This window comes from Paramisgurnus dabryanus, chromosome 11, assembly GCF_030506205.2.
Source record: "Paramisgurnus dabryanus chromosome 11, PD_genome_1.1, whole genome shotgun sequence".
NCBI lineage: Eukaryota > Metazoa > Chordata > Actinopteri > Cypriniformes > Cobitidae > Paramisgurnus > Paramisgurnus dabryanus.
This window is the reverse complement of record NC_133347.1, coordinates 5,949,158-5,974,029: the sequence shown is the minus strand read 5'-3', so window position 1 is coordinate 5,974,029 and position 24,872 is coordinate 5,949,158. Positions and strand designations below refer to the sequence as shown.

Here is a 24,872-nt window from a genome sequence, read left to right as displayed (position 1 = left end):
ATTTTGAACTTCTGCCGCGAGCAACGGCAGTGACGCGGCGCCTACGGATCCACAATTCAGGTCGAAAATAGTTGTTCCTTTGACAACCAAAATAAGGAACACCTCCTAACAACCCCATTGAAAGCATCACACAGCGACAAATTCACTAGCGGTGTTCACGCAAATTCAGTGTGTGTGTTTGTCTCTTACCACAGCGATTACAGGAATGAGAACACCTAAATTACCAGCGCTGCTTGATGCCTAGGAAACAGAACAACAAAATAACATAAAAAACACACAGAAACTATGTGTAGACTACTTCCTATAGTGATTAAATGTTAAATGTGTGTAATCTCTCAGTAAACCCAAACTGACCTTAAGGGCAGGACCTTTATCACTGGCCCGTTCACTTGCTCTTTTACCCTCCAGACCGAGCTGAACAAACAACTCCAGCAGATTGACCAACAGCTCATCCACCAGCGTCTCCCCCTGCAGGTTAGCTGCGATATTCGCCAGGGCATTTATCACAGCTAGAGAGCAGTGTCTACACACCCAAAACACACAAACAACATTAAACCAAACTTAAATATAGTATCCAAGTAGGCGATTTTGGATGCAGTTTTTATGTATCAATCAATTGTCCTCAAACACACCTGTATCCATGGTCTCTGTAGTCTTTAGCAGCAGAATACACAACATTACTCGCTTTCACACTGATCTGCTGAAAGAGATTCCAAACCTCCTGATAAATGTATTGCTAAAAGAAAACAAAACATAAACACACACGTGTTAGAGAAACAAACATCCACCACCCAATCTACTTGGATCACATTTCCAAAAATATCCATCTGTGTCGCAGCTTCACACATTGATTGGCTGTAATTACATTGGAGACACGCTTACATTTCCAGTGATGACCATGCAGCCCAGCTGGTCTATAATCAACACATCTAACTGTGAGGGAGGCTGACAAAACTTCTGCTGTAAGATCTGCAGGATGGGCTCCATCACTTTAGGACTGTCTCTCATTGCCACCGCAATGTGACCCAGCGCACGAATGGTGTGGTCTGGAATCAGATGGGCGTCCCTGAGGACAGATTTAACCTTTAACATTTAAAATGATGGACAAGATGATAGAAAGAAGGCAACAGAAATTTGTTTCCTCACTTGTCGTTTTCTCGTGAGATGTAGAGGCGATTTGACAGGCTGGCTAGAAAAGCTTCCACTATAACAGGATCCATGGTGAGACCCGCTTTAAGACATCTGTATAAGTACAAACATAACTGAGAATGAGACCATACAGTCGATCTTTTATTAGCTCTTTCCCCACCAGCGATTTATAAAGAGTTGCCAGCGTCAGCACCTAATGGATAATAGTGGAAAAATGGATTGCCGTAAAAACTTGTCATTGGCAGTGAAGCGTTTTCTCTTAACTCTTTCCCCGCAAGCATTTTTTTTTAAAGTTGCCAGCCAGCGCCAGCATTTTTCATGATTTTCACAAAAGTTTAATGCCTTCCAGAAAATGTTCTTCTTTAAATATATAAACAAACAATATATCAGATGAAAGAACAGACCCTCTGCTTTCAAACAAAAAAAAAAACGTTTCATCCTACCTTCATTAGTTCTCTTGTAATCACCTCTCAAACATGGGTAGGTTTCTTCAAAAACACCCAATTTTGAGCAAAAAACTGAGATAATTCAATTTTTGCGAAGGACTTTTGATAGAGATCAGATGCAGATGGGGTGTCCTCGACTAAGGATTTACATATTCGAATCAGAATTTTTGAATCTTTCCATAGTCGACCGATAGTCGAATCATCTATGTTTGTGTGCATGGGTTGGGAGGGGGCCAGACCAGGTACAAATTGGTAACTTTTATTTTCTTTCACAAGCAGCACAGATAAACAACTTTCTGTTAAAGAGTAACTAAACCCCAAACCAACTTTTTTTAGTTAATGATCTGTAAGAATGATGCTTTATTAGTGCTGTTCATTGATTTTAGTAAGTTTTTTGACATTTGGATATAAAGTGTTTCAATACTTCAATATATGGTGTAAAAACGTCTGAGTGCTGCCCTCTTGAGGTTGAACGGTGGCTACTGCAGTTGAATTTTCCTATTGGATGTTGGGTCCAAGAAATGACTCGTGACGTAAGCAGGTTCAAGCTCACCACGCCCTTGTTACGATCTCACCACACACTTGATACGAGCTTAGTTCGTCCCCTCTATCTCCGTTGGGATCTGCCCACTTTTCTTGCATTTTTCAAATATTGCAGTGGGTGGAGTCAGCCTCTGACCAGGGGTTTAGTTACGCTTTAAAGTGACCAAAACTGTCTTTCAAGTAATAAACGAAGACAAAACTGACGATGCATTTACAGTGGGGCAAAAAAGTATTTAGTCAGCCACCAATTGTGCAAGTTCTCCCACTTAAAAAGATGAGAGAGGCCTGTATTTTTCATCATAGGTAGACTTCAACTATGAGAGACAAAATGAGAAAAAAAATCCAGAAAATCACAGTGTCAGATTTTTTAAGAATTTATTTGCAACTTATGGTGGAAAATAAGTATTTGGTCAATAACAAAAAAGCAAGATTTCTGGCTCTCACAGACCTGTAACTTCTTCTTTAAGAGGATCATCTGTCCTCCACTTGTTACCTGTATTAATGGCACCTGTTTGAACTTGTTAGCAGTATAAAAGACACCTGTCCACAACCTCAAACAGTCAGACCCCAAACTCAACTATGGTCAAGACCAAAGAGCTGTCAAAGGACACCAGAAACAAAATTGTAGACGTGCACCAGGCTGGGAAGACTGAACCTGCAATAGGCAAGCAGCTTGGTATGAAGAAATCAACTGTGGGAGCAATTATTAGAAAAAGGAAGACATATAAGACCACTGATAATCTCCCTCGATCTGGGGCTCCACGCAAGATCTCATCCCGTGGTGTAAAAATGATCACCGAAATGGTTAGCAAAAATCCTTTAACCACACAAGGGGACCTAGTGAATGACCTGCAGAGAGCTGGGACTATAGTAACAAAGGCTACCATCAGTAACACACTACGCCACCAGGGACTGGAATCTTGCAGTGCCAAGCGTTTCCCCCTGCTTAAGCCAGTACATGTCCTGACCTGTCTGAAGATTGCTAGAGAGCATTTGGACGATCCAGAAGAGGATTAGGAGAATGTCATATGGTCAGATGAAACCAAAATATAACTTTTTGGTAGAAACTCAACTTCTCGTGTTTGGAGGAGAAAGAATGCTGAGTTGCATCCAATGAACACCATACCTACTGTGAAGCATGGGGGTGGAAACATCATGTTTTGGGGATGTTTTTGTGCCAAGGGACCAGGATGACTGATCCGTGTAAAGGAAAGAATGAATGGGGCCATGAATCGTGAGATTTTGACTGAAAACCTCCATTCGTCAGCGAGGGCATTGAAGATGAAACGTTGCTGGGTCTTTTAGCATGACAGTGATCCCAAACATACCGCCCGGGCAACGAAGAAGTGGCTTCGTAAGAAGCATTTCAAGGTCCTGGAGTGACCTAGCCAGTCTCCAGATCTCAACCCCATAAAAAATCTTTGGAGGGAGTTGAAAATCTGTGTTGCCCATCTACAGCCCCAAAACATCACTGCTCTAGAGGAGATCTGCATGGAGGAATGGGCCAAACTACCAGCATCAATGTGTATAAACCTTGTGGAGACTTACAGAAAAGGTTTGATCTCTGTCATTGCCAACAAAGGGTATATAACAAAGTATTGACATGAAATTTTGTTATTGACCAAATACTTATTTTTCACCATAATTTACTAATAAATTCTTTAAAAATCAGACAATGTGATTTTCTGAATGTTTTTTTATATTTTGTCTCTCATAGTTGAAGTGTACCTATGATGAAAATTACAGGCCTCTCTCATCTTTTTAAGTGGGAGAACCTGCACAATTGGTGGCTGACTAAATACTTTTTTGCCCCACTGTATATATTTATTTTTTAAGGTAAGGCAACATTTGTTTAATTATTCCTCATAACATTTTTAAGCCACGATCTACAGACCATCACACAAAAATACATTTTGATAACTAAACCTAAAAAAATAACAAAGGTGATCCTGCCTTGGAAACTCCGGCTACAATAAAGTGTTTTTATTTAATTTGGAGATATAGCGCGTCAAAGCAGTCATGACCAAAAAAACCCGACAAATGAGAAATGACAAATAATTTGTGATTGTGACTGTAAATGATAAAAACTAATCTTTATATACAATTCATTAAGCGTTCATTTATAACAAGAAAAACACTGAAATTAATGATTTTATAGACACTACGCGTTATTATTTAGCACAGAAATACCTGCTTGCTTGCTTTGACTTTGATCATCTCTGTATTCACTTTAGATACAGAAAGACCGGATGATATTATTTATTTCAGGAATCTCTTTGCTATCATTTGAAAGTGAACACCGACCGACCATAATATTAAATCACAAGAAAGACATTCGTGTCAGGCAGAAATAGGTTCGGTGCAGATACTAGTTTCCGTTTCATCACCGAAATAAAAAAAACGGCTTACCTGTTTTGTAGTTTAACTTTAAGATAGACAATATAACCACTCTGTTTTAAATAGATTTTAAAAACTTATACTCATCGAAAAAACATCCGTTTTTTAATGTTTAGTTTGATGAACTCCTAAATATGAGACGCAGAGCACCTAACCCGTTCGGCTAAATTACATGCGCAAGCATGGCCAGCACGCAATAGCGCAACATCGATACAACGAAAAGCTATCCAAAATTTACATACTTAAATTAGATCGGAATTTACGTTTATAATAAATACAATTTTTTTAATAAAATAAGGTCAGAAGTAACAAAGTGCAGAACAAATATGCAAAATGCCTCAAGTGCACGGAAACAAAACACAAGCCAAATAGATAAATCAGACAACCCAAAGTGATTTATAAATAAAATAAAATATAGAAATTATTAAAAGAACGAAAGTTATAGTTTAATATGCCAGCTTTGTCTTTTAAATGTAGAAACAAAGAGGCAATGGTTTATTAACGAAGAAACCTCCGTGTAGCCCTGTCACAGGGGTTGTTGGATTTATTAACGCGTTTTAAAAAATATTTATTGAAAGCTGCTACTTCACATATTATTTGCAGCATTATCATAATATGCTATATATTAATATATTGTGAGAAAGCTGTTATATGTGAAATCAGATAATGTGTGCACCCATATACGACCAAAATTGAATGATCCTCATTTCATAACACATCTGCGACGATTCGACTATGAGATTGGAAGTCGAGGCTTCTCCTATCGATGCATCGAATCTTCGACTATTCGGGGTCACCCCTAGATGCAGAGCGATCTTTAAAACATACACGGAGTTCTTTCTCTTTCACGTGAGGCACTACTTCCGGGTTGTATAAGTTGCAGAAGTTAGCGGATAATAGCGGTATTGCGGAAAGACGTAAAGTCTCGTCATTGGCGGGGAAGCGTTTTCTCTTAATTGACGAGATATCTCGTCAATGGCGGTGAAAGAGTTAATTGACAAGATAACTCGTCAATGGCGAGGAAAGAGTTAAAAGGTGCATTGTTTAACTTTTATAAGGACATCTTGACAGAAATGCAATATAATATACATAACTACTATATATTATAAGTGGTGTATAAAGACCTTACAAAATTAACTGTATTGTTTTTAATACCTTAGAATGAGCTTTTTTATCTACATATTAAGAGTTTGGTTCCAAAACACAATAAATCCATTTTGACTAATTTGGTATTTTGTAAAATTGGTAATGGTAAAAACTTATTGTCTATACCAAGAAAGTGGCAAGATAAAAACCACTATTTTCTGTTACAAACTTTCACATAACATATTTAGATTATAATAACATTAAAAATTCAAATCCATATTTTGATTTTCAAAGATTTATTATAAAAACTGATATTTTTTCCATAAAATGCAATAAATCCATGATCCAAGTTTTTTTTTCAAAATCCTATAAATCTATTGAATCAATATATAAGTGTAAATTTAGCTTTGCCATGTTATATTGATTTAGTTGACTAGTGGTATACACTAATTAAAAAATAAACATTAATGGCATTAATCAAAACATTTACTTTGTCATATTAAGAACACTGTCATTGCTGCTGTTATTCTTGGGACGTCAGCGCTAAACTTTTTTTACAGCGATCAGCTGTAAAATGTTTTGGTGCTGCTCGATTTTCATTGACTTTGAGTAAAATAATGGAACGTTTTTCATAAGATCCCCTGGGGTCAATGTGTTATCATGACAGAAGTTTGCTGCTGTCGTGTGAGAACAAGCAACAACCGGTATTTTTCCTTCATCCGAGTGCCTCTTGTGTAAATTATTAGATTTTGAAGGCTTACGTTTCTTCACCGCCACAGAAAACCACCACAGGTTTAGCAATGCCAACAAATTACTATTTTGTTTTTGTTTGTTCGTTGATCACGAAGTACAAAGTAGATGAGGAAAACTAGGATTCTGGGTGCACCGGCATTGTTGTTTACAATGCATGGAATGGTGCGCTGTGATTGGTTGAGCAGATTTATTGCATTCTGCAGAAAAGGAGGACTGGCATTTATCGCGTTTTGGGAAAAAAGGGATAGAAGATGACAGAATAACACGGCGGATATTGGATTTTGCGTAAAATTACAATACTGATTTTTTTATCGCGTTTTGGAACCAAATTCTTTATGTGTTCCCTGGGGATCAAACCCATGAGCTATAACACTGCTAACGCCACAGGAACACTTATCTTCACGATCACGAGAAACAAATTCAGCCCAGCATGATCAAATCTTCTGAGAGCATCATTTTAGATCAGTCTGACCTGCAGATGTTATCGATGGAGACGTCTCTGAGCTGCTCGTACATGGACGGCTGGTCTTTCCTGTTACACAGCAGGTTAAAAGTTGACTGAGACTGCTCATTGGTGACGTTAATTTTAATCCCGCCTCCTCCTAAAGAAATGTAAACAGAGGATTTGAGACAGTTCTTAAGATACGCAGAGAGGACACAGAGAGAGCTGAACTCACCTGAGACGCACTGACTGTGATACTTATAAAGTTTAATCAGCACAGCGGATGGAACCACCAGAAAATCTTTCAGGGACATGGTGGCCGAGTGAGCGATGACAGGAAAGCGCTCGCATAGACGCCCCAAACCCTGCGAGAGAGATACAGACGGGTCAGTCGGTTTGTTCGGTATACGCCGACCGCACCTGTGCTCGAGTCTTTACCTGCAGACAGCAGATGAGCAGAGGCATATGAGCGATGATCACTTTACTGGATGTTTTGGACTGAAGTTTCTCAGACAGTTTAGTGCACAGATTCTCCGCTCCTGCAGTGAGAAATAAACCAACAATTAATGAACATTCATTTATTTGCAAACATACAATAAGACCAGGAATGTTAAAAGCACACATATGTCACTTATGTGTTGTGTTGTTTACATATTGTGCTATAAACAGAGATGCGTGATGACCTTGCTCATCTTTGACAGCCCACACCATGAGGTCTACACAGGCTGCGTTGGCATGACAACGGAGCTTGAGAGGACTGGGTTCCCCTGGCAACCGCTCTTCATGCAGAACCCTCAGCAGTTCCGATTGGCTGCTGCTGAACTGCTCCAGCACGAAATCATGAACATCCTTCACAAAACTCGTCTGCACATCTGACCAACACAAACAGAGATGAGCGTGATTTCACAGGTCAAAAGGTTTTTACTGTATGATCAGATGTGTTTAGATAGAGATGAGATTTTAATAACCTTTCATGTAATAGAGCGTGTCCCTCAACATCTTAAACACGCTGACATACAGTGGGTCACTGAAAGCTTTGTAAAACAGATCAATGCCTGGATTGGCCTTCGAACGAGAGAAAAAACTAAATTGAGAAATGCAAATAACAAGCAAACTGTAATGTCTCTCTGTTTGAGTATCTGCTTCAAAACAAAGACTTTATTTGAAATAACACACAGTTTGTTTTTACTTAAAGTCCCTGTGAACGGGAAGTTGCAATCGACTTTACTTCCATATTGTGACACACAGTATTCAGGGTTGCCAGGTTTTTACAGCAAAACCAGCCCAATTGCTATTTAAAACAAGTCAAAAACTAGCCCAATCGTGTTTTCATGAAAAACATCCCGTGGCAACCGTGTTAAAGTAGCACAACTTGGCAACCCTGGACATATTTCTGCATGAAATGCAATATCACATGAGGAAAATAGTGGCCGTGGCTTGCGTTTGGATATAGACAGTTTCAGCAGTAACAACATAAACAATCTGCTGTCACGGTCCACACGTAACTTCCGGTAAACTCTGCTAATAATAAATAACCACAAAGTACTTTAAACGTAGTTTATATATATAACAAGCAAAAAAACAACACATAGATTACCTAGGAAACCAAAACATTTGTTATTTTCGACAAGGCATTTGTTCAAGAGATCAGTTTAGCAACTAATCAGATCATTAAAGGGATAGTTCGGACAAAAATGATATTAAACCCATAATTTACTCACCCCCAAGCTGTCCGAGTTGCATATGTCCATCGTTTTTCAGACAAACACATTTTCGGATATTTTAGAATTTTTTTTTAGATCTTTCAGTTGATTAAATGTAATGTTAAGGGGTCCACGACCTTCAAGTCCAAAAAAAGTGCGTCCATCCTTCACAAAATAAATCCAAACGGCTCCAGGATGATAAACAAAGGTCTTCTGAGGGTAATCCGCACGGTGTTGTTGTAGAAATATCCATATTTAAAACTTTATTAACGTAAACAACTACCTTCCGGTAGCGCCGCCATCTTAGACTCCTCTGTATTCAGGAGAGAGTATTAGCGTAGTGTACGCACTTTTCTTAGTGACGTATGACAAATTCGGAGGGCGGGGGCACAGAGCAGCAGCAGAGTAACCTCCGTAGGCTGCGTAAGCTCTCATTCTGAATGTGGACGCGACTAAGATGGCGGCGCTACCGGAAGGTAGTTATTTACGTTAATAAAGTTTTAAATATGGATATTTCTACAACAACACTGCGCGGATTACCCTCAGAAGACCTTTGTTTATCATCCTGGAGCCGTTTGGATTTATTTTGTGAACGATGGACGCACTTTTTTTGGACTTGAAGGTCATGGACCCCGTAACTTCACATTTAATCAACTGAAAGATCTAAAAAATTTTCTAAAATTTCCAAAAATGTGTTTGTCTGAAAAACGATGGACATATTCAATTCAGACAGCTTGGGGGTGAGTAAATCATGGGTTTAATATCGTTTTTGGCCGAACTATTCCTTTAAAAAAACGAAACCAGAAGTAAAGTTCGGATCCAGACGTGTATCACGTGCGTCCGATGAAACCGTCTATAGAAAAGTTGGCTTTTCATTCAGAAATGGAACTGAAGTCCTAAACGAGACCCGACCGGGTTGGGGTCTGAAAGTTTCACGTGTGACTCGTACACGGGTTGGGTATAATAATAGCGAAGTCGCGTCTCAGGTAATTTAAAATCTTGCATGTGTGCATCAAGTCCTTTTCCAACCCCACCTCTGTTTGCGAAGAACGATTGCAACATTGTGTGGCTGGCGGTAGGTTAATTTTCGTTGAGACACACCTGTCAATCAATTTTGAATGCACATTTTAGCGGTTACCTTGGTGTCCGCGTCAGATAACAAAGGAAAATAAAATGTATTTTTGTCTGGAGCAGGATGCAGACAGTTAGTGCTTTTTACATTCAGGTCCAGTCGAATAAAAAAAATTGCCACTGGTTCAGGTCGGATTCGGGTCTAATTTTCGCAGGTTTGTCTCGGGTCTTTCTTTAAAAAAAAATTATTTATGCACATCGGGTTTTATCATGGTTCTGCCAGTTTATCCTGTGTTTAATCTGTCTTGTGGCAGAATCATGTTCTGTGTGGGATCACATGGTCTGAGTATTGGTTTTACTAGACCACGTGTTCCCTGTGTCTTGTCACTTTTACCTCGCTCCCTTGTCACCCTCATTGGTTTATTCATGTCACCTGTTGTCTTCATTAGTTCTCCCCTATTTAAGGTCCTTGTGTTTGATAGTCGGTGCCTGTTCATTGTTGTGTTATGTGTGACTCCATGCCTTGTTCCATACCTTGTTCCATACCTTGTTAAATCAGTGTGAGTACTTTGTTTGTTTAGTCTAGTTTTCCAGTGTTTTTGTGTTTTATCCAGTTATTGTTTTATTGTTACTCTGTTATTTTTCCCCCTCGTGGGTTGTTTATTTGTGTTTTCTGTTATAATAAATCCCTATTTTTGATATCTCTGCGTCTTGCGTTTGGGTTCTGTTAAACGTATCGTAACAGATTCGGGTTAAAGATGATTCGGGTCATTTTGGGTTGGGTACATTTCACTGGACCCGAGAAGACCTCTACAGCAGACTGACAAGTTTGAGGGGGTGGAGTTAATGGATGCCCCGCCCATGCTGTCTATAGTTGACGTCATCAGAGAATGATCGCCACAAGAGGGTTGGAGTACTTTTTCAAGTTTTGATTAAAGTTCGTGAGGGCACTTAAATAATGATTTATAATGAACAGTGCAATATTCCATAAAAAATATTCGAATTGTCAGTTTTGATTTCATGGGGACTTTAAGTAAAAAGTTTGCAGAACCGTTCAGCACCAGCAATGCATAATGACATTTCTATTGGTCTTTTCCAAAGAGACAGTTCCCCCTCATTTATTCCCCCATATTTAATAAAAGGGAACACACTGACTGGATTTTACCTCCGTCACCTCCGCAACAACAGCTTCCAGAGACTTCAGGAATGAATCGGACACAAACTGCTTCACCTACACAAAAACACTTTGTTAAACACGCCTTGTGTGTGTGTGTGTGTGCGTGCGTGCGTGCGTGCGTGCGCGTGTGTGTGTGTGTGTGTGTGTGTGTGTGTGTGTGTGTGTGTGTGTGTGTGTGTGTGTGTGCGTGCGTGGTACCATCTCTAGCAGAGTTCTCAGCAGATTCAGAGGAACACTGATCTCCTGACCACTGGCACCAGTAAAGAGCGGAGAGATGGAGAAGCTTGAACTGACTGTGGTGAAATAATAATCTGGATTCACTGCACTTCCATCAGACAGATATGAACCTGACAAAACAATTAACATATCAAACAACATTCATTATGGATGGTTTCAGCAGCAACAACATAAACAAACGGCTTTTGTGAATTTAATTCAACTTCCGATAATGACAAGTAAATTACCTTTGTTTATATCTCATATCTAATGCATATCAACTATTACACTTTTTGTTTTCTACATAAAATCATCATCATACATAATGTAAAGAAGATTTTGTTAAAATCAGTTTTATGTTGACTAAAATGAAGACTGAATAAGACTTGAATTGCTAAATTTAAAAAGTGAATTTCTAAAACCACACAGATTTACTACAGAAAAGCAAATGGGTTTATTCAGAAACAAACATGTACATTGTGTCAACTCTGAAATCTGATGAAGAATGTTAAACCTTCTGGTTTAGACAGGGGGGGATTAGACTCGTGACAAAATAAACCTTAAATTACCTTCAAAATACTGCGGTCCCAGTGCTGTGGGAGAGCAGGGTGAAGGACCGCCTCGATCCGGGCTCACCTGTCAATGTAATACAGATAATAATGACTGACACAGACAGAGGATGAATTTAAAGATGAATGTAAGGGTATATGTTTACAATAAATGCGCAGTATTTGACTGCATTTAATGACAAATTAAACATAAGTAACAGACACCATCTGTGATTTCGAACATGTAACCCAATCCTGTGGTTGTGACCTGAGCGTCTGGATGGGCAGCTTTGCTCTTGCGTCTCAGTGTGTCTCCCTGACAAGCCATCAGCAGAGAGCTGGGCAGAATGGAGCGAAAGTCATTGAAAGATCTCCTCCGGGTGCCCTCGGTTCTCACAGAAACGCGGTGGGTGGGATTTGTAGACCCCCGTGGAAACAGCTGCGAGAGGAGCGGCTCGCTGCCGTTACCATAGCGACCGAAGGCTCGAGTCACACCCAGAAGACAGGGCACTGCATACCTGCACAGGTACACTGCACAGACATCATGGGTCAGGTGTGTGTATGTGTGTGTGTGTCTGCGTGTGCGGTGGACCAGGACCACATCAGCTCACCTTTATCATGGTTTTCAGGTGTTTGGCAAAGCTCCAACAGAGACTTCATAACATCCATGACAGCTTCCAGAATCTGGTGATGGAAGATGAAAAAGATGGCCAGCAAATGTATAGTGAGAAACTGATAAAATATTATAATGTATTTCGATAAGTTTATGTGAAATAATCAGAAACCAGACTTTATTAAATTGAGTTGGTGCTTAACAGAAGACGGTCAATCTTCAATGTAAATGCATTTGTGTCAACCATGATAGTGTGTCTTTAAAAAGAAAGAGAGAGAGGTGAAGAGAGCAGACCTGTAAGCGAGACTCTCTGTCTCTCTGTGCTACATCAGACAGAAGGGTCACCAAACAAAAGCTGAAGTTTTCTGACATAGGAAGAGTCTCTGTGGACATGAAGATATAAACGTATTTCAGTATCTGTATATGAATGACATGTACAATTAACAATTGAAAAAGTTGAAACATTTACAAATGCAATTTACAAAACATTTTGATGTGACACTGTAAACATAAACACATGTTTTAATAAATGCACTATACTGTAAGTGTATGCTGCCATTAAGAGACTTAGGGGCAGATTCACTAATAGCTTGCGCCAGCACTTACCATCATTTTGGTGTTAAATAATGACTGTCGGGATTTACTAAAGACGCGCAGTGGATAATTAGCGCTAAAAAGGTGTGGTCTAGTTATTTCTGCGACTGACCTTATTGCATATGACGTAATAGGAGTTTCCTTTTCAGAGTCAAAATTTATGGAAGGAGCAGATTTAAATGATTAATGCAACGCGATTTACTAATGTTTGCTTGTGTAGCATTAGCCTACTGGTATTTGCACTGTTATTTAACTCTGAAAAAAGCAAGTCTTAAAGGGACAATAAGTAGGATTTTCCCCATCTTGTGGTGAAATTGTATTTTGCATTCAAACAAATAGTGCTCTCTAGCGCCTCGCTTTTCCAAATGCGTGTTGCAACTACGGCAGCCGTTATGAACTCACTGATCTCCTTGTCCGTTTCAGCTGGTTCATGTGTTCTGAACGAGAACACGTTGCGGTAGGCTAGTGCTTTTTGTCCCTCTCTGCTATTATAGTTTATCAATATGGCGAAAAGACATGGAAGCCTTCAAGGACTTACCCGTTCAATGTAAATAAAGAGAAGAAATTCTAAGCTTACAAAGAAAAGTCCTTTTATTGGCAGAGGTCATTTGACACCAATGAGGACATATTTATGAATAAAGACATTGATTTTAACTAATAAAATACTTAAAAAACTACATAGTGTCCCTTTAAATCATTTTGCGCTTAAATGGCTGCAATTGTAGCTGATAAGATGAAGCTTGGCAGGATTTTTTCCACATGTAGATGTTTATTTGTAATGCCAGAAGAACATATTATTCAAAAATATTGGGTCTCATTCACGAAGCATGCGTATGCACAAATTTGTTCGTGAAATGTGCGTATGGACGTTTGACTTACGAATCAAACAAAAACTTTCATACAAAAATTTATTTTAAATGTATGCAAAAATGTAAGAACAACTTATACCACACGTACATCATGAACAAGGAAAAAAAACACCCGCAGACATCTGTGGGGTTTTTTTGGAATTGCATTCTTGTGCTCATTTGCCCCGTTTAGTAAATCTGACCCATAATCTGAAAACATAGTTTTTATTGTTATGCTTCATATCTCCTTACAATCAACAAATCTCATCAATTTTTTAAACTAACACCGTTTATTAGTAATACCAAAAACTGTAGATGGCCAATATTTTCCCTCCTTCTGAAAATTTTTTTGAACATTATCCAAATAAAGATGACTTGACAAAAACAAAAAATTAATATGTCATGTACAATAAAAACAGAAATGTACAGTAAATGGGGCTTGTAGTATGTGGCTTAGAACAGGGGTCTCCAACCATTTGTGAGTAAGGGCTACCACAATGGATAAAATATTTTGGAGATTAGTTTTTTAATACAGTTTACTCAAAACTTTTTTGTTTTACTTGTCGATTTTATTTAATGTTCATCATCATTTATAAATCATTTATTTAATGATCATTGTTCACATATATAAAATAATAAATTTAATAAGAAAATATTAAAATTGAGGCTATTAATAGATTGTGTTTTGGCGGGCGACTCACAGACTCCGTGCGGGCACCATGTGGGATACCACTGGCTTAGAGAGATAAGAAGTGACTGAGGTGCCTTTGATCAAGACATCTTGCCTCCTGTTGCTCTCCGGATGCTGCAGTGAATGACAGACCACTACTGTGTTTGTTTGTTTGTGTGTGTGTGTGTGTGTGTGTGTGTGTGTGTGTGTGTGTGTGTGTGTGTGTGTGTGTGTGTGTGTGTGTGTGTGTGTGTGTGTGTGTGTGTGTGTGTGTATGTGTGTGTGTACTACTCACTAGATGGGTTAAATGCAAAGGAAATGTTTTCCTGTTTGGGTTGAGATACTTAATAATGACCTCACATAAACCATCTTCAGCATTACCTTTATTCTTTTTCCCGGCATTCTCCTCCACCCACTGAACTCTGGGTAATCCCCTGAGCAGATTCAACAGATAACTGACCACTGTCTCTTTGTGCTGAGAGAAATGACACAAACAAAATATTACAAATATAGTACAATATCACAAAGTGTGTGTGACACTTGTGAATTTTTTATAAGAGCATGTGTTAGTGAAGCATGAAGCTGGATAGCCTAAATCAAGGGGACATTTCACAAGACGTTTTTAAGATGTCAAATAAATATTTGGTGTCCCCAGAGTACATATGTGAAGTTTTAGCTCAAAATAGCATATAGATAATTTATTTTAGCATGTTAAAATTACCACTTTGTATGTGTGAGCTAAATGTGCTGTTTTTGGGTGTGTTCTTTAAAAATGCAAATGAGACGATCTCTGCACTGAATGGCAGTGCTGTGGTTGGATAGTGCAGGTTAAGGGGCCGTATTATCCCCTTCTGACATCACAGGGGGAGCTAAATTTCAATGACCTATTTTTTCACATGCTTGCAGAGAATGGTTTACCAAAACTAAGTTACTGGGTTGATCTTTTTCACATTTTCTAGGTTGATAGAAGCACTGAGGACACAATTATAGCACTTAAAGGAATATTCCATTTTCTTAAAAAGAAAAATCCAGATAATTTACTTACCAACATGTCATCCAAAATGTTGATGTCTTTCTTTGTTCAGTCGAGAAGAAATTATGTTTTTTGAGGAAAACATTGCAGGATTTTTCTCATTTTAATGGACTTTAATAGAGCCCAACAGTTTCAAAGGACTCTAAGCGATCCCAAACGAGGCATAAGGGTCTTATCTAGCGAAACGATTGTCATTTTTGACCAAAAAAATAAAAAATATGCTCTTTTAAACCACAACTTTTCGTCTAGATCCGGTCCAGCGTGACCTAACGTAAATGCGTAGTGACGTAGGGAGGTCACGTGTTACATATATAAAACGCACATTTGCGGACCATTGTAAACAATAAACTGACACAAAGACATTAATTAGTATCAGTTGACATACAACAACGTAGGAACGGTTCTCTTTCAACACACTTGTAAACACTGGGGCGGAGTTTCGCGTTCGTCCTCTGTGACCTCTTGACGTATTGCGTGGGGTCACGCTGACGCATCACGACCGGATCTAGACGAAAAGTTGTGGTTTAAAAAAATTTATTTTTCTTGTCAAAAATGACAATCGTTTCGCTAGATAAAACCCTTATGCCTCGTTTGGGATCATTTAGAGTCCTTTGAAACTCCATTGATAAAAACTGTTAAGTGTTGAGTTAAGTATTAAATGTTGGGCTCTATTAAAGTCCATTAAAATGAGAAAAATCCTGCAATGTTTTCCTCAAAAAACATAATTTCTTCTCGACTGAACAAAGAAAGACATCAACATTTTGGATGACATGGTGGTGAGTAAATTATCTGGATTTTTCTTTTAAGAAAATTGACTATTCCTTTTAATATGCGCTGAAACAGTAAAAAAGCCTAAGTGGTAAAAATTATAATTCAGTTGTGATTAACAGCCACTTTCTGTAACTGTATCAAACATGCACTCAGCTTAACTTGTAAAACACATTACAGATTATATTGTACTGCACCTAATAAAGCCAATCAATCTCAGTTTTTATACAAGAGCTCCATTATACCTGTAAATCTGACTCGACCAGGAACACAGCCAGTGCAATGACAGCATCTGTGCGCCGGACGTCTAGAGTAAAGACACCACGACTCTCGCATGGACACATGCATAATAACTTTTGTACCTGTGGGAAAGAGACAGACAGACAGCAGTGTATAACAAATAGCTTTAATTTAAAGAGAAACAAAATACAGAATCATAAAGTAAAAATACTAAGAAGAATATATTGTCATAATCTAACACTAATATCCTGACTTCAGGAAATTTTTTATTCTGGTCATAGTGTTTAACAGGTAGCCAAAATCTGTCGATCTAGTCGACCATCTGAACAACAAGAACAACCTGTTAAGAGGATCACGCATGCTCAAGGTCATACTCACAGTAAATAGACATTTCTGACACAGCATGAGAGTTTAAACAGTGTGTTGCGGATGTTTGACTGCAGTGCGCAACACCCCTGCATGAAATTAAATGATCAAACAGACAAGATGTGTTCTCATGCACACGTCTGCAGTGTGGCAATGCATTTCACAACAGCACATAAGGAAGTATAGCACACAAAAGCAGGTTTTTTATGTATCAGTAATTATTATAAACTGCATCACTGTATCTGACTTACTGTAATGTCTATTTTAACTGCAGAAAAGTCTCAGGCACTCAGTGCCCTACATCTCTATGACAATAATCAGATCAAACCTGCTTTTTAAACAATATATTGTGTCAATCAGAGAAGATATATAAATAAACAATGAGCTTTAAACTTACATTTATTTTTACATTTATTCTGCAGCTTATTTGTATTACTGTTAGTTAGGAGCAAATACTGTTACAATAAATATGTTTTTGTATGCGGACATAGTTATATCAATAACTATATCATTGTAGTTACATGTACATGGAAGTTGGCTACCATGGTATTTAAATATCATTCAGTGAAAGATATTTATCACATCACTGCACCAGTTTACATGTTACCAACTGAAGCAAAAAACAGCGCGCAATTTGTCGTTGACAGGAATGTGCGCGTCGAGTGCCGCGCGCAACAAACTCGCGCAGTCCTGCACCTGTCGCGCACACAGCGACAAAATCAAAACAACAAACAATGCAACAAAGTAACAGTGTTGTGTCTGATCGCGTGTACCTTCTCGACGGGCGCGGGTCTGTGCGCGGCCAGTGATCTCGCGAGTGACAGCACCGTGTTAAAATAAAACTCGCGCGTGCCTCCGCGCGTGGACATGATGAGATAGACGCCAGTAATAAAGTTGACGTTTAAACGCAAAAAATATTATTTCTCCAGCTGCGTCTTCTGAAAGAAAACCGATACGACCGCCAAGAAAGGAACAAATGACAGCCTGTGCGCGCAACGAGTGATGGAGCGCGAGCGAGGCGTGTCGTGTTAGCATCATCACAGTTTACTTTTTCTTATTGGTTTAAAGAGCTAATGGATATACATATGCAGCTAATAGAGTTTCAAAGCTCAAATGAATTAGTACAAGTGTATCTGTGTTTTTTCAACATCTTGTGAATTATACACAAACACATGCTTTATCAATTTAAATGTAAATGCAATGGAGAAATAAGGTTTTGTGTGTCTATTCAATTAAACAATTTTCAACAAAACATTTTTTTTTCTACTATTCCCAGTCACATTATAAGCAATAAACACGACAATCATCACGTAGATATGAAAAAAAAACAATTTTGTTAAAAAGAATGACGACAGCGAAATCATCTATGGGCGGAGTCTGTCTGACGTCACGATGATACCACCGGAAGCAGTTTTAGCAAGAAGTCAGCTGATAGCGAGAGAAGAAAATATCAGCCTCGGCGATTAAAGGTAAACATTTTTACCTACGCGTCAATATATCGCGTTTAGATCAAATAGACTGAGATAAATTATCAAGAGTTTTAAAGGATGTAGGGTTTTATTCGTTAGCTGTAGATATTGCCATCGATTAGTTAGCTGAGATAGAAAACAACTGACGAGCGTCAAACCTCGTGTTATTTAAAGATATGTGAAATATTTACTTGTCATGTAAGATGTTAACAAGTTTGATTTATATCTCGAATGGTTTACAAGTCCGATGATTTCAATAGAAATAGTACCATAATCGCATTACTACGATGATTTCAGCATGCAAATTCCTTTACGTACAATGTCAATACTATTGTACACGAATGGCAATCATTTGGGGCTAATATAAACATTTAAATACAATGATATCTGATAGAATCACTGTGTCGTGGTACCACCACGGTAATTTTGTAAGCATTAACTGGTTTAAATTTAATAAAGCATTCTTCTGTTCGAGATCTGCATCAAAATAAGTGTCTATATAATCTCATTTTACTCAGTCTCAGGATGTCAGCCTATCCCAAATCTCACAACCCGTTCGCTGATGATGATGATGAAGGGGACATGGCGAGCGGAGGGCCTAGAAGAGGCTTTAACTTTGATGATGAACCAGATGAGAGTTCACTGAGTCCAGCAGAGAGGAGACAGAGACAGCTCCAGAGAGAAGTGATGCACACAGCACAGTCCGCCGTGGACAGCAGCTACCGATCGGTCGGACTCATCTACGAATCGGAGAAAGTCGGAGCCGAGACGGCAGAGGTGAGACGAAACCTATAGACGGTTTACCCAGATTTACTGTTCATTTATCACAATAGCTTTATCAATTGCTTTCTCTCTCTCTCTGTACAGGAACTGATTCGTCAGGGTGAAGCTTTGAAGAGAACAGAGAAAATGATTGACAACATGGAACAGGACATGAGGACGAGCCAGAAGCATATAACCACTATTAAGAGCGTATGGGGTGGCCTGTTCAATTATTTTAAAGCTAAACCTGATCCCAAACCTCCACAAAAGGACCAACCTGTGTCCTATGAGGGCAACAACAGGTAAAATGAACTGCTGAGGGGACATTTTAGTATTTGGACGTTTATATTAGCGCATGGGTCTTCAACAGAGAGTCCGGGGCCCATCGGGGGTCCTCCAGATATTGTTTGATTGTATTTTTTTTTAATAAATGAAAGTAGGCATCCGACCAAAACAGCAATAGGCTAATAATAGAAATTGATTGAATTAAAGGTTCCCATATAAAATTAGATTAAAATGAAAACACCCCAATAAAATCTATTCAGTAAATGTAAAATGTTATGTTGTATGCTAAGTAAGTATATGTGATACAAAAATCATAATTTTAATATCTTTGTAATCTAACCGTCAAAACAAGTATGTAAATCCATAATTTGATTTGATACATGTGCTGGGGTCCCTGCATCTCCTCTCTATCCATTGGCCTGAAAAAGGTTGAAGACCTCTGCATTAGTGGATTGTGATGATATATTGATCCTATACATATGAGTAGCATAATATACATTTTATACACATTTTAAAATGTATGTTACTCTTTTAAAGCAATTATAAATAGCTTTTTTTAACAACCTGAGTATGTTTTACATTCAGATTGCAGAACGCACTTTCAGAAAGCAAACAACAGGAAGACAAATATCAGGCCACCCATCCTAACCTCAGGAGACTTGACACATCTGGTAAAATGCATAACTTTACTTACAAAATTTTGAGTTTATCTGTGTGCCTTAAAGGGACACTCTACTTTTTTGAAAATAGGCTCATTTTCCAGCTCCCCTAGAGTTAAACATTTGATTTGAACTTTTTTTGGTATCCATTCAGCTGATCTCTGGGTTTGGCGCTAGCACTTTTAGCATAGCTTAGCATAATCCATTGAATCTGATTAGACCATTAGCATCGCGCTAAAAAAATAACCAAAGAGTTTCAATATTTTTCCTATTTAAAACTTGATTCTTAGACCCGGAGATCAACTGGGAGGGAACTGGAAAATGAGTATATTTTCAAAAAAAGTGGAGTGTCCCTTTAAGAAGGTAAGCAGGTGAAACAGAAGCTCTGTGTCAAATACAAACATCTCTCCATTTATCAGAAACGCAAAAATAATGTTTGTTTATGCAGGATTTGGAGCTTCTGCGCCTCTGAATAATGAGCCATCCGATCAAAACGGATATCCCAAGAACAAACAGCTGCGGGCTGCCCATCAAGTACTTGACAATAATCTTGGTAAGAAATATAACATCTGCAGCTTTTGATCATAAGGATGTGCAGGTCGGGTATACAGACTTAATATTTTGTGTGGTTTCTTGTCAGATGAAATGTCATTGGGTCTGGGCAGGCTGAAGAATCTTGGGCTGGGACTGCAGATGGAAATCGAAGACCAAGATGTTTCTCTGGACTCTTTGCTTAATAAAGTCGACAACATGGACGGCAAAATCAGCTCCACCAACCGACAACTCAAAAATCTTAACAAATAGACTCTGTGCGATATCATTTCGTAAGGATGTGGCGATGGTGCTGTCTGAAACGATCCATACTGGAAACACCTGCTTGATTTTTTTTTCCGAGGGAACGGTGTGTGTTCATGAACATATGTGTGCACTTACATGAACGTGTTGGATGAAGAAAAAAAAAGAAAAAATTAGATGATTTGATATTGAGATGGCTTATTGTGATGGTTAGATGACACTTCATTCCCACCTTTATTTCATCACTCAATAAAATAAAGCAAGCCTACATAAGCTGTGAATGTCCATCAAAAGATGGTTAAGGATAAAATACTGTATATTAAAGAGCTAAAACATGTTACCAGGATAGTAAGCAAATCAAAGACACAAACACGCTTTTCTTTAACAAATCATTTCATTCACAGCTGTCCACCAAAATAAATATTATTCATGCATTAATCAAATGTGTTTATGATACCTAGTTTAGAAAAACTACCATTGTTCCCTGATGAATGTAACTTGTAGTGATTTTGTCTTTAATCTTGGACTTTCATCATGATTTACCTTTTAGATTTACCATGTTTTGTCTGTTAACATTAGTCTATTTTAGTCACTCTATAAGAGTCTGTGAGCCCGATAAACACAGATCTGCCTTAATGTTTCTTGATATCTATTGAAATGTTTTGTTCAGTGTATTTCTATTATAGTAAACATTTTTTGTTAGCTGAATGTGATGCGTATAATGTGACTGACCATAAATAAAACACATTGTTTTATTTTGTGTTAAATGCATTAATGCAATTTCAACTTGCAAAGGAAAATAATATTCAAACAGACAAATTAGGTGAGTGCTATTTACCACATTAGAAATGTGATATTCTTTGAGTACATGGATGTGGTAAACATTTAGTAGTAACATGGTATTATTAGTAGTATTACGTTCACTGTGGCAAAATGGTGCAACAGTACTTTTATTTTAAAAAAATTGTAATTGCAAGATGCCACCACGAGATGGCAATATTTCACATCTACTGAAGCCTAACAGTTTGTTTATTTCTTAAACTTAGACCACAGACTCGTGAATTTAAAAAATGTCTTATTGCTTAAACTAAAATATTTGACTGAAATACTTAAAAAAAATGTTTTATTGACAGATTCCCACACATTCATTATCATTCTTTCAGCTTGCACAGCTGCGCGCGCGTCTCTTGAGCTCTAATTAACGCTCGCGTGAACAGCTGCTGCTCGCTCCAGACTGACAGGCGGCTGTTTTCACTCAGGTACATTTTGAGAAATTCTTACGTAATCAGTTTATTTGTTAAGTCACGTTATTGCTGCTAAATCTGGAGCTGTTGTCGTTTAAAGAGTGTCACACAAACTTGAAGGAAACAACTTTATGTTTCACCTTTGTTGAAGATTTCCAGATAAAACGCATAAATCTGCTGTTTTCTTTGGTCACGTTCACTTGTGGTATTACATAGTTCCCCTCATGTTTAGCTTGTGATATCTATCGTTGGTTTTGGCTGGGCTATAATGGCCCTCTTTCAACCTCTAATCCCAAAATCCCCTGCTGTCAGCCCCCATAAAGCAGCGAGGCACAGATGACATGTTTCCTCTCTCTGCTATCCATCCTTTCATGCTGAAATAAAACTATAAAATTCTAATTCTCACATCTACACAACAAAACTGTAAAATCTCTACAGACCTCTCACATCTACACAGCAAAACTCCACAGGCCTCTCACAACTACAGAGCAAAACTTTACAGATCTCTTACAACTACAAAGCAAAACTCTACAGACCTCTCACAACTACAAAGCAAAACTCTACAGACCTCTCACAACTACAAAGCAAAACTCTACAGACCTCTCATGCCTACAGGGCAAAATTTTACGGACCTCTCACAACTACAGAGCAAAACTCTACAGACCTCTCATGCCTACAGGGCAAAACTTTACGGACCTCTCAAAACTACAGAGCAAAACTCTGCAGACATCTCACAACTACAGAGCAAAACTGTAAAGACCTCTCACAACTACAAAGCAAAACCACAGACCTCTCACGCCTACAGAGAAAAACTCTACAGACCTCACACAACTACAGAGCAAACTCTACAGACCCCTCACACATACACAGCAAAACTCTACAGACCTCTCACACATACACAGCAAAACTCTACAGACCTCTCACAACTACAGGTCAAAACACTACAGACCTCTCACAACTACAGAGCAAAACTTTACAGACCTCTCAAAACTACAGAGCAAAACTTTACAGACCTCTCACATCTACAGGGCAAAACTCTACAGACCCCTCACCCCTACACAGCAAAACTCTACAGACATCTCACAACTACAGAGCAAAACTGTAAAGACCTCTCACAAAGCAAAACTACAGACCTCTCACGCCTACAGAGAAAAACTCTACAGACCTCTCACAACTACAGAGCAAACTCTACAGACCTCTCACAACTACAAAGGAAGACTCTACAGACCTCTCACAACTACAAAGCAAAACTCTAAAGACATCTCACAACTACAAAGCAAACTCTACAGACCTCTCACAACTACAAAGGAAGACTCCACAGACCTCTCACAACTACAAAGCAAAACTCTACAGACATCTCACAACTACAAAGCAAAACTCTACAGACCTCTCACAACTACAAAGCAAAACTCTACAGACCCCTCACAACTACAGGGAAAAACTCTACAGACCCCTCACAACTACAGGTAAAAACTCTACAGACCCCTCACCGCTACACAGCAAAACTCTACAGACCTCTCACAACTACAGGGCAAAACTCTACAGACCTTTCACATCTACACAGCAAAACTCTACAGACCTCTCACAACTACAGGGCAAAACTCTGCAGAACCCTACAGAGCAAAACTTTACAGACCTCTCACAACTACAAAGCAAAACTACAGGCCTCTCACGCCTACAGAGCAAAACTCTACAGACCTCTCACAACTACAGAGCAAACTTTACAGACCTCTCACAACTACAAAGCAAAACTCTACAGACCTCTCACAACTACAAAGCAAAACTCTACAGACATCTCACAACTACACAGCAAAACTACAGACCTCTCACGCCTACAGACCAAAACTCTACAGTCTTCTCACAACTACAGAGCAAAACTCTACAGACCTCTCACAACTACAGAGCAAACTCTACAGACCTCTCACAACTACAGGGCAAAACTCTACAGACCTCTCACATCTACACAGCAAAACTCTACGGACCTCTCACAACTACAAAGCAAAACTCTACAGTCTTCTCACAACTACACAGCAAAACTCTACAGACCTCTCACAACTACAAGCAAAACTACAGACCTCTCACGCCTACAGAGCAAAACTCTACAGACCTCTCACAACTACAGAGCAAACTCTACAGACCTCTCACAACTACAAAGCAAAACTACAGACCTCTCACGCCTACAGAGCAAAACTCTACAGACCTCTCACAACTACAGAGCAAACTCTACAGACATCTCACAACTACAGAGCAAACTCTGCAGACCTCTCACAACTACAAAGCAAAACTACAGACCTCTCATGCCTACAGAGCAAAACTCTACAGACCTCTCAAAACTACAAAGCAAAACAACAGACCTCTCACGCCTACAGAGCAAAACTCTACAGTCTTCTCACAACTACACAGCAAAACTCTACAGACCTCGCACAACTACAGAGCAAACTCTACAGACCTCTCACAATTACAAAGCAAAACTCTACAGACCTCTCATGCCTACAGGGCAAAACTCTACAGACCTCTCACAACTACAAAGCAAAACTCTACAGACATCTCACAACTACAAAGCAAAACTCTACAGACCTCTCACAACTACAAAGCAAAACTCTACAGACCTCTCACAACTAAAAAGCAAAACTCTACAGACATCTCACCACTACAAAGCAAAACTCTACAGACCTCTCAGAATTACAAAGCAAAACTCTACAGACCTCTCATGCCTACAGGGCAGAACTCTACAGACCCCTCACGCCTACAGGGCAAAACTCTACAGACCTCTCACAACTACAAAGCAAAACTGTACAGACCTCTCACAACTACAAAGCAAAACTGTACAGACCCCTCATGCCTACAGAGAAAAACTCTACAGACCACTCACGCCTACAGAGAAAAACTCTACAGACCCCTCACAACTACAGGGCAAAACTCTACAGACCCTTCACCGCTACACAGCAAAACTCTACAGACCTCTCACAACTACAGTGCAAAACTCTACAGACCT

General features: G+C 38.8%; 2 protein-coding genes across 3 annotated transcripts in view; one reads left to right on the top strand and one right to left on the bottom strand.

Moving 5' to 3' along the window:
- The window catches only part of pi4kab (phosphatidylinositol 4-kinase, catalytic, alpha b), a 48,607-nt gene extending 30,920 nt beyond the window's left edge, over nt 1–17,687 (bottom strand). Inside the window, exons 1-19 of one of the 2 annotated variants that reach the window (XM_065248325.2) lie at nt 17,437–17,687; nt 16,303–16,419; nt 14,638–14,731; nt 12,439–12,527; nt 12,143–12,215; nt 11,800–12,062; nt 11,553–11,619; nt 10,966–11,114; nt 10,756–10,821; nt 7,785–7,881; nt 7,500–7,688; nt 7,255–7,355; nt 7,052–7,181; nt 6,847–6,976; nt 1,147–1,242; nt 883–1,066; nt 633–736; nt 355–523; nt 190–240 (exon numbers count right to left, since the gene is read on the bottom strand). In XM_065248325.2, coding sequence (XP_065104397.1) covers nt 190–240; nt 355–523; nt 633–736; nt 883–1,066; nt 1,147–1,242; nt 6,847–6,976; nt 7,052–7,181; nt 7,255–7,355; nt 7,500–7,688; nt 7,785–7,881; nt 10,756–10,821; nt 10,966–11,114; nt 11,553–11,619; nt 11,800–12,062; nt 12,143–12,215; nt 12,439–12,527; nt 14,638–14,731; nt 16,303–16,419; nt 17,437–17,532 — 2,265 coding nt within the window. In that variant the 5' untranslated portion in view covers nt 17,533–17,687. The remainder of the gene's footprint in view (nt 1–189; nt 241–354; nt 524–632; nt 737–882; nt 1,067–1,146; nt 1,243–6,846; nt 6,977–7,051; nt 7,182–7,254; nt 7,356–7,499; nt 7,689–7,784; nt 7,882–10,755; nt 10,822–10,965; nt 11,115–11,552; nt 11,620–11,799; nt 12,063–12,142; nt 12,216–12,438; nt 12,528–14,637; nt 14,732–16,302; nt 16,420–17,436) is intronic. The other variant, XM_065248326.2, reaches the window with a different exon arrangement.
- A 313-nt stretch (nt 17,688–18,000) lies between these two features.
- Nucleotides 18,001–21,388, top strand: snap29 (synaptosome associated protein 29). The gene is made up of 6 exons (XM_065248324.2): nt 18,001–18,132; nt 18,651–18,909; nt 19,000–19,196; nt 19,765–19,850; nt 20,287–20,391; nt 20,479–21,388. The coding sequence occupies exons 2-6, from the start codon at nt 18,658–18,660 to the stop codon at nt 20,640–20,642; spliced, it is 804 nt and encodes a 267-aa protein (XP_065104396.1). The 5' UTR covers nt 18,001–18,132; nt 18,651–18,657; the 3' UTR covers nt 20,643–21,388.
- The last annotated feature ends 3,484 nt before the right edge of the window (nt 21,389–24,872 follow it).

What these genes read in the sequence shown, in the direction of transcription:
- snap29 (XM_065248324.2), top strand. Translation starts at nt 18,658, where the DNA reads ATGTCAGCCTATCCCAAATCTCACAACCCGTTCGCTGATGATGATGAT. An exon ending in TCGGAGCCGAGACGGCAGAG is followed by an intron (nt 18,910 to 18,999) that starts GTGAGACGAAAC and finishes CTCTCTGTACAG; the next exon opens with GAACTGATTCGTCAGGGTGA. An exon ending in AGTACTTGACAATAATCTTG is followed by an intron (nt 20,392 to 20,478) that starts GTAAGAAATATA and finishes GTTTCTTGTCAG; the next exon opens with ATGAAATGTCATTGGGTCTG.